At 31.3% G+C, this 10300-nt stretch overlaps 1 protein-coding gene across 1 annotated transcript; it reads right to left on the bottom strand.

Moving 5' to 3' along the window:
- Window positions 1-2076: 2076 nt before the first annotated feature.
- On the bottom strand, window positions 2077-3076 carry LOC124849160 (chlorophyll a-b binding protein 3, chloroplastic). The gene has a single exon (XM_047327055.2). It carries the CDS (start codon window positions 3002-3004, stop codon window positions 2213-2215), a length of 792 nt encoding a protein of 263 aa, XP_047183011.2. The 5' UTR covers window positions 3005-3076; the 3' UTR covers window positions 2077-2212.
- Window positions 3077-10300: the final 7224 nt, after the last annotated feature.

Genomic DNA, 10300 nt, shown 5'->3' with positions numbered 1-10300 from the left:
TAAAACAATGTAGAATCTCAGGTTCAAACAACCTTAGGTGCACTTAAAGCATACATGATAATGAAGGAAGGAAAGATTCTTGAAGAATTAACCTCATTCTTTGATCATCAACCTCAAGTAAGTTACTAATATAGTTGAAGCATTATATTTGATATACTTTAATTATACGCAGTCCTTACAACTTTTAATATTTTTGTTTTATCATTTCAGGAAGGTGGTGATGAAAATGAGCCCGAGTCTCCTTTGGGTACAATAGGATCATCTTGTGCTAGCAACATTTAGGGAGTTCATGATGTCTTTTAGAATGAAACTATATTTAGTCTATGAATTTTGAGTAATTATGAATTTAGTTGTAATTATGTTTCAATTTAACTTACTTTTATATACTATGGTGTATTTTAGAATTGAATGTGTTAATGATATATAATTAAACACTTTGGTAAAAGAAGTTTGTCATGCTTTTTTTGTCTTCATTCCAAAATTTCAATCTTGTTACAAATAAATATTGTTGACAAAAATATAAACATCTCAATGGTGAAATTGTCATGTAAGACAAGAAAACTAAAGTAGTATAAACTCAAAAGCTAAATAATACAAATGAGGCGGCATAAAACCTTTAAATTGTAATTGTCAAATTGAATAGGGTATAACACACAAAAATTGAGAAAAGCAGGGTTAGTCTTTGCAGTAAAATAGATGAAAATAAAGGAGGTGTCAAACCTCTACAAAATAATAGTCATTAATGGAAGATGTTAAAACCCTCCACAAAAAGACCTCCACAATATAAATCAGGGACCATTAAAAACCTCCGCAAATTAATATCTACGACTCTAAGTGTGGGAGTTTGAAAAATCCCTGGAAATTAATTTGCGAGGGTAAAAACCTCCACAAAATGGAAAAAAAACCTCCACTAAATAACAATTTTTTTGTAGTGTGTTAGTGTCATTTATCTATCTAGTAATCATGTGCAACATCAACAAACAAAATATATTTGAGATGGATATTCACTTTGTTCGGGATAAGGTAGCACGTGGTCATACACAAGTTTTTCATGTCCCTAACATCTTCTCCAAAGACTTATCTCGAATTCTTTTTTGTAATTTCCATACCATTATGTGCGAGTGGGATAAAATTCAAATTATTCTTTTAAAATTAAATCAATTAGTAATTAATCTTCTATGATTAAGTTAATCAAATCCCTATAATTAGATTATTAAATATTCTGTATAATTATATTCCTAATTTAAATGATACTTATGTATATATAATCTATCTTGAATAAATAATGAGACACACTATTCAAATTATTTTTCTTTCTTACAATGCCATGAGAGCTAGTTGTATGCATGTTAGTTTTAAATGAATGGAAATTGTCTACCTCTGCTTCCTCTAAGACCATCTAATATGACAATAGTTGCATTGTTGCAAGCTTTATTCTTTGTCCTCCTCACCTTTTGCTTTATCCATTCATTTCTAAATTGCACGGTGGAAACCATTGAAGTTACAAGACCTAGCACAATAAGAAATAATTAAGGAGAAACTTAAAAAACCTATAAGCAAAGGGTTACAAGTATCTAAACCCTTCCTACTCTTTCACTGTGAGTTAGCAATGGAATTTGCTTTCCCAAGAGCATGAAAGAACCTTTCAACTTTTCTGTTTGTCGTTGAGGCTTTAAACTTTTTATCACGCTCAACAATAAATTCTAATCAAATATAAACTCAGATTTAAATTAAAAATTTTGAAACGCTTTTCCCTACCACGTCCAGTTTCAATAGAATTTTTCACTGCGAGGCTGTTTATAGATCACAGGATTCAATTCAACAAACTGAATGCATGTGCATAATCCGAACTTCAGAACTCAGATTCCATCTTGAACATGTTACAGTGTTGGAATTACAATTTTATTTTCATACCAGTCAAGCGAGAGAAGAAATTGGAATACGACAACGCCAATAATGGTCGAGTTAAAATTATGACCTCAAACATGTTTCTTTTACCGGAATAAAGGAATCGAAGTTCAAATTGGTAGCGACAAGAGAAGAAAAAAAAACGTAAAATAGAGGAGAAGATGGAAATTTGTAAAAAGCAAGTAACATTAAGTTGGATCGGATACACAAGATGATTCACATTATCTGAAGTACATTGCAATAACATATACTTCAACAAACAGAAATCTAAAACTCTCGAGGGCACAAGTCATTCTGTTGACGCTCACTTTCCGGGGACGAAGTTGGTGGCGTAGGCCCAGGCGTTGTTGTTGACTGGGTCAGCAAGGTGGTCAGCGAGGTTCTCCAATGGTCCCTTTCCGGTGACAATGGCCTGGACGAAGAACCCGAACATGGAGAACATGGCCAACCTACCGTTCTTGAGTTCCTTAACCTTGAGCTCAGCGAAAGCCTCTGGGTCGTCAGCGAGACCCAATGGGTCGAAGCTGCCACCGGGGTAAATGGGGTCAGTGACCTCACCGAGAGGTCCACCGGCAATACGGTAACCCTCAACGGCGCCCATGAGGATGACTTGGGTGGCCCAGATGGCGAGGATGCTCTGAGCGTGGATGAGGCTTGGGTTGCCCAAGTAGTCGAGCCCACCCTCGCTGAAGATCTGGGAACCAGCTTTGAACCACACGGCCTCGCCGAATTTCACGCCGTTGCGGGACAAGAGTTCGGGGAAGACGCAGCCCAAGGCTCCGAGCATGGCCCACCTGGAGTGGATGACTTCCAACTCACGGTTCCTGGCGAAGGTCTCTGGGTCAGCGGAAAGCCCAGCAGTGTCCCAACCGTAGTCACCTGGGAACTCGCCGGTGAGGTAGGACGGGGGCTCGCCGGAGAATGGGCCCAAGTACTTGACACGGTCTGGGCCGTACCATGGGCTTCCGGAGGAAACCTGCTTGGTGACGGTCTTCCTCATGCTGACCCTCCCGACTTCGGGGGCTGATGGGGCAAGCTTGACGGCCTTGCCAGCCAAGGAGGGGGATGAGAGTGCCATGGAGGAAGCAGCAGCCATTGTTCCAAAGAACTTTCCTTTTTCTTTGTGCTCTGTGCTTTGAGGTGTGGGAGTTGTGAATGGGTGGGGATGGTGGGTGAGGATTTATATGGTGGATGAAGTGGTTGAGCTCTTATCTATGGCTATCTAAAGCTACAATCTCATTGGGGGTTGAGATTGTGTTTGTACACTTGGCACTCTTTCAATCCACTAATGGGTTAGATTTTCTTATGTTTTTTCACCAATGTGGGACTTCCACGTATGATTCAGGATTCCACAAGATATTATTGCTCATTTCTTATTCATTTTGCAACTGACCTGGAAAATGGCTTCAACTATGTGGCCATCATTTGAGTTTGTGAGATATTTTTGGGTCCACATCCACTTTCGCTTGTGGCAAGGTGCATGCCAACCACAAATTTTGAATAGCAGACAGAGAAATTGTGAAAAGAACCAAGTGAAGGGTGATGGTAACGCGCGTCTATTCTCACCAAGGGCCAATTACATTACACGTCACATGAATTCAAACTAATTAATACGTGGTTCATTCACTACTTTTAATATAAATAATAATACGATCATTATACGGTAATAACTTTTTTTAATAATTTTTTTTCACATTAGACTATATTTGAAACAGAACAATTATAAACGGTTTTAAAAAATTATCAAACAAATTATTAAAAAAATATTTTCTATATTAATAAATAGTTTGTTTGATCTAAGTTTTCTTTAGACAATAAGAGAAATCTAAAATATAATAAGTTGATGAAATATGAGTGTTAATGGTTTGTTTGGAAAGTTTTATTCTGCGGCCATAAGCACTTTGGAACAACGGCACAAAGATTGTGCTCCACACATAAACACAGTTGTGCATGTTAGCAATGAATAGTTGATACTTTTACCATGTTCCATTTTACAGTTGATTTAGCTGATATTCACAGCTTATCCCAAATCTAAAATGGCAGCTTCTTATTGGATGGAAGAGGCTTTTTGTAATATTTCTTTAGATAGATAAACTCTTGAGGGAAAAAGGCAAAAACTAAGTGATAGAAATCTCTAAGAGTCACAGTTGGCCAAATGGAATATGGTTTATCTGTTAACGGATATTATTGCGACGTGAAGGTCTACCAAATGCATTCAAATAATGTTTCATTACTCTATCTCTTTCATATACTTATCACTTACCATTTCAACGCCTACTTTTATATAACTTTTTTTCCTCTTAAATTTGTATACTCTCTTTATAAATAAACATGGGTTTAATTCGTCTCTTTTTATGTTTCTTTTTTAAACACATTGTATAAATCATAATATTGAGGGGATAGAATTAGAACTGAGTACTTGGTATAACTAATTTTGAAAAATGAAATGAAATTTAAAATTTAAAATTTGACGATGTCGCTGTTCTATATTCTATTCATTTTTTATTTCATTTAATTAAATACATTTAATTTACTTACTTTTTCTCGTATATTTTTATTTTCATTTACCTTGTTTCTCCCCGTTTCTATAACAAAACGCTTACTTTTCTGAAGAAAAAAAATTGAGAAAAATTTACAGCAATACGCAGAAAAATTTATAGATCTTTAAAGAGTCAAATAATATGGTAAACGTCTTAAGAACCAATTTTCTCCGAATATAAGCACTACTGCAAATAAAAATACTTATTTGACTCAATGGACTAGACAAAACTCATCACAAAATAAGTAATAAACACTTTTTCAATATCTAATTAATTATGATTTACAATTTCGGTTGGTTTCACTCGTTTAACGGACCATCTGTTCAAAACACACGCATACACACACATAATTAATATATATTATGTTTTTAAATTCTATTATTATTTTTGTACAAAATTATATATTATATACAAAGTTATATCGGTTAAATTTTCCATATTATCACTGTCTTTATCAAATGATTATTTTAAAGCAAGGACAAATGAATTGTGGTCATTCTTTATCTCTCACACAACAATATTTTGATTTTGATTTGATGATGGGTCAAATTAGAATTACACACGGAGTTTTTATAAAATATCATAAGCAATATTTTAATTAGATGATGGGTTAAATTAGAATTATTAAAGTTTGAAATGTAATTGATAGAAATTATATAATGATTTATGATCTTATTTATAGGAAAGGAAATATTACATACTTAGTGTGCTTGACAAGTGTCCAATATAAGTTAATTTTTGCATCATTTTGACATTTATCTTGTTTTGATTTTGTCAAATATCTACAGAAATCACCCTAATTTGACTTGTTTTGCAGATTTTGATGATTATTGAGAGTTAAAAGAGAAAAACAAAGGAAATGGAGGAAATTCAAGCTATTTTGGGAAAAACTGACTTTGACACGACTGAACAACAATCTTGAGGCTTGAACCACACGAGAAAACAAACTTTAGAGAGAAACCTCAAACACTGAACTTGAGGATAAGTGATAACGTTGTCGTTGACGCAACCAAATTGATACTATTAAACTATAGCAACTTTAGTATTTCTAAGATAATAGCCAATAAAATAGAAAGGGTAAATTCAACCATGAGTCATCTTCCAAGGAACACATAATTGATTTCTAACAAATTAGTTCTTTAAAAACTATACAACAAGGGTTAGTCAAATAAAAGTAATTCAAAGAAACTAAAAGATTAGAGAACAACGTAACAAAAGATAGAAAGAAATTTATAAAAAGATAAAAATAATTATAAAGAAAATAGGTTGATTTCACTGCTTTTTCAAAATAGGATTCATCAATGGTTATCTAAAGATTATTGTTCAATTAACTATTAACTTAGATTTTCAAATTAATCAATGTAAATTCTCAATTAATTTGTTAGCGTTCTCACTATTAACCAAAGTACATTCTTAGTTAAAAGCAAAAACTTTGAAGATTAGTCATAGTAAATTTAACCAAAGTACATTCTCAATTAAATATTACTATGTCTAATCATGTCTATTCTTTTACCTCTTATATCAAGTAAAAAGCTAATTAAACAAAGTACATTCTTGATTAATTCTTCTTAAAGTTTTTACCACTAATCAAAGTACATTCTCAATTGGTAGCAAAAACTCATTCAATCACATGAAAGTTTCCAAATTTAATCAAATTAAATCCTCAATTAAAATTGAAAACCTTTGGACTCATATGATTGATATTTTACGTAGATTTAACATCATGTTTACTTGCTATAATGTAAAATCATTACTTTTACTTGATTAAGAAGAAAAACACAACAACAAGAATCAAAAGAACAAACATATTTATTCATCTAACCTCAGAATCCAAATAAGAAATTACAGTAGAATCAACCCTAGAGGCTTAACACTCCATGGAATGTTAAAATAACATGAAAATAAAAAAAGAGAGGGAAGGACGAAATTTGAACCCCCAAAGTCTTTCTAAGCTCTTCTAATGTGTTTTCTTAAGTCTCTTTATATAGAAATTAGATTGGGCTTTGTTTCAAGTTTTTTTTTGTTGTTGTAATCTTTTTTATCATAATGTAATTTCCTCCAATTATCTTCTAAATAATCCAATATCTTAAATATATATTTGATTGTTGCGAAGATCTAAAAATATTTGAGAAGATATTTGCTAGATTAAAAAAGATTTGGCAAATATTATCTTTTTATATTTGTTGATATAGTTAAATATGGTAATTATTTAACAATTTCAAATAGAATATCTTAAGATATATTTTTTCCAAATTATTTTTAATCGTATACATTTATCAATTATCAAAGCCCTTTCGGTAGAAAAAATAGAGAAAATCGCGAGATCCAGTTTTTTGTTACAAGTTCCCTCCTCCTAGCTTAGCCAAGTTTCTTCACTTTTTCATGCTATGCTTGGATTGATTTCTTGTGGTCTTGATTATTTTCTATTCTTGTACTTATCTTTAAGGTTTCATGAAACTTTAATCAATTTATTTATATACCTCAATGAGCTCAACTTTAACTACAACTGCATTAACACACCTTAAAATATCCAAAGAACATTTATGCAACTAAAAAGTTATTTTTAATATGTTTTTGTATATCATGCTAAATAACCCGAATTATAACATTCTAATTAAAATATTCTATTAAAGTACAAAAACCAATTAAGAATTCAATATTAAAGATCAAATAAGGGCATAAATATATATACACTCATCAATAAGCCATGAAGATTCCTTGTGAAAGAAATTATCCCAAGGGCTACAACACCAAAAGATCAAGGCTTGAGTCACAAAGGAAACACGTATTGGAAAGAAAAACTTTACAGTTGAAGCCACACTTTCACCGTCGAAGCCACGCCTTAGAAAGTTTTTAAAAACAGAGTTGCTCCTCTATTTTAGGGGATTTCTAGGCATAACTTGGAGAGAGACTTTTTATTGTTGAAGAAAAGAGGAAACCCTTTGGAACTCTCTTGTATTGGTACTATTACATGTTTGTGAATTATTTTATGCTTGTTGTTGGATGAACTAATCACTTGTCTTATCTCACTGGCTTGGGATTAAGTGTGAACTAGAAAAAAGTTGTGGTCCAACTAATTCTTCTCCTGCTTTTATATGCTAGGAATATATGTAAGGCTCTAGTTGGTTATAGAGTCATAATCTTAATGCAAGTGATTCATTCTAGCATTAAGGAATCATACTGAAGTCTGGTGATCTTAGACTCTAGGTGCTAGGAATGGTCCTATAGTTAAATTTAAAGAGAACTTGCAAGACATGATTACTTGTGTTTTTATAACTAATAATTGAACCTTCACAAGAAAGGGACACAAAGTGGAGAAATCTAGCTTAACACTCGTTTATTATCCTAAAGTCAATCCTTTTTAATTCCAAACTATTTTGCAATGTGTTATATTTCTAAAATAACTCCATTTTCTTACATAAATTTTGTTTCCACACTCTTTATGCACCTTTTTATTGTTTTATTCAAAGTCAAGCTAGTTTAGAATGCTATGTTTTCTTCCAAATCCTTGTGGATATAACACTTGTTGTACTACAAACTACCCACTATACTTGTTGGAAAAATTGATTGCTTTAGAGCATCAACAATGTTCTATTGTGTGTTCTTCATCTATAATTTTCTACCAACCAATGTAAAACTATAAATCTTTACCAACCAAGGTAGAAGTATAAATCCCTAATAATTGATATAGGAGTCGTACCTAAGGCCCTTTACATTTGGAAGACCACATACTCATTGTTACGATGATAATCCATATACTTTTCAATGGAAAATTGAGGTATGCTTCTTCATTCTTTTTCATCATGAGTTTGGATATTTTTTCATTAAAGACTAATATAAAATTTGAATTCACATGATAGTATTGACCAAAACTAGCTCATGCATGTTTGATGGTGTGTAAGTCATCAAAGAATCTTTCCAACACCTTTTACCACCAATGTGCTAAGACTATTTCTCTAAAATGATTAAATTTACTTTTTAATCTTTCATAATGAGCCAATAATATATTGTATCCACCACTCTTCTTTATGCCCTAAGATTTGAGGATATCAACCCATATTGAGTTATCAATTATTATAACCTAACGGTGACAACTTTTTTGTTGCCTAAACTATCCGACAAACTAATTAATCTCCTTTACTAATGTAGTATAAGGCTTAACTCAAGTTTGTCCAAGGATAGATTTTGTGGATTGAATGAAAAAGGACATGTTTTTGGGAGATATTTGAAGGTAAAAAGGAAAGGTAATAACATAAAGTTATTACGGCAAATGTAATATGATTAAAAAAAAGTGAAAAAATATATCATAGGATATAAATGATAGTAGCATGAACTAAACTAACATGCAAACAAGAATAAACAAAAGGGAAAAATGAACTAGAAATTCTGCATAATTAAAAGTAGACTAGAACTACCAACATAGACCAACAAAACCAACAAAATGTACAAGTAATAAAACATAGCAAATACTATTGGAAAGAGTAAGAATCCTAGACGAAGGTAAGTTAAAAACAATGCAGCCAAATGAAATTAACAACTTGGACAATAATTAAACCAATAAACCACCATATTAACTAAAGACTTGAGGTAAACTAACTTAAGAAATGTAAAGTAGTAATTAAACTGAAGTGAATAAAACCAATTGAGCTTAATATGAATTTAGTAAAAAATGATTTTTGCTTGAGTAAAATAGAATATATTTGGAATTAAAATTGGGAAAATGGGTTGACCAAGGAAACTAGAGACATTGTGTTAACTAGAAAATGATTATGGATAGTGATTAAGCAACACAAGTTGTTGGAAAATAAGCTACACTAGTTGAAACACTAATTAAGCCATCAAAGCAAGTTGGAAACTGACATATACTTAAGCTAGTGAAACAGTAAAAAATAGAACTTAAAACAATGGAATTGAAAACTAACCATAAACCAAAACTACAACCTTCTCAAATTGGGAAACAAAAAATGGCCCCGTAGAGAAGCTCGAGACAAGTCGTTTCTCCTCCCAACATTCAATAAAATTAAAAACAATTGTCTCTCTGCCAAAAAGATAGTGGAAAAAATAATAACCCTAGTGAAGAAAAAATATATAAAAAGTTGATAGAAAAGTTATATGGAAAAGTAAATTATGTTAAATGTGATGTAGCGGATGCGAAAAATAATACTGAAAAGGTAAAAATGTGTTAAATTAGTTGTCTAAAAGAATAAAAATAAAAAACTTAAGAATAAATTTTAAAATAATTACATCAGGATGCAAATAATAAAATGAACAATATTTTTTTTTAATTTTTTATTTATATTTAATTAATTTGTTTCCTTTCTTTTTCTTTTGTTTTTTTATTATTTATTATTTTTATTGTTATTTAAAAAAATCTATTCTATGTTTATTTTTCTAAAACTTCAATTCAAAACCTTTTCTATTTACTTATTTTTTTATTTAATTATTTTTTTAATAAAATTATTTCACAATTGGGTGTTGAAAATTTATATGATATACAAAACTTAAATAAAGATGACTTTGAGTTTCATTTCAAAAACACATAAAATAAATGTAAAATCAAAAGGTAAAAAAACAAGAAGAATGTAAATAAGTTTGTCATTTAATTTAGTGGAATGATTACAGTTAGGGGTGGGCAAATCAAACTAAACTGCACTGCACTACTAAAAACTGTATTGAACTAAAAACTAGTTCAGAAAAACTAAACTCCACTAAAAAATAGTTCAGAAAAACTGAACTGAACTGCTTTTGTTTTATTAAATTGTACTGAACTGAACTATACTTAATTGTACTAAACTACACTATAAACTGAACTGAACTACTAACTATACTAATTTTGAACTGAATTATACTAA

The sequence above is a fragment of the Vigna umbellata genome, chromosome 1, assembly GCF_029865625.1.
Source record: "Vigna umbellata cultivar VRB3 chromosome 1, Vumbellata_1.0, whole genome shotgun sequence".
In the NCBI taxonomy this organism is placed as follows: domain Eukaryota; kingdom Viridiplantae; phylum Streptophyta; class Magnoliopsida; order Fabales; family Fabaceae; genus Vigna; species Vigna umbellata.
The sequence above is the reverse complement of the archived record's forward strand: the minus strand, read 5'-3'. Positions and strand labels throughout refer to the sequence as shown.

Bases quoted from the DNA above. Each gene is read 5' to 3' on its own strand.
- LOC124849160 (XM_047327055.2), bottom strand. From the start codon at position 3,004: ATGGCTGCTGCTTCCTCCATGGCACTCTCATCCCCCTCCTTGGCTGGC.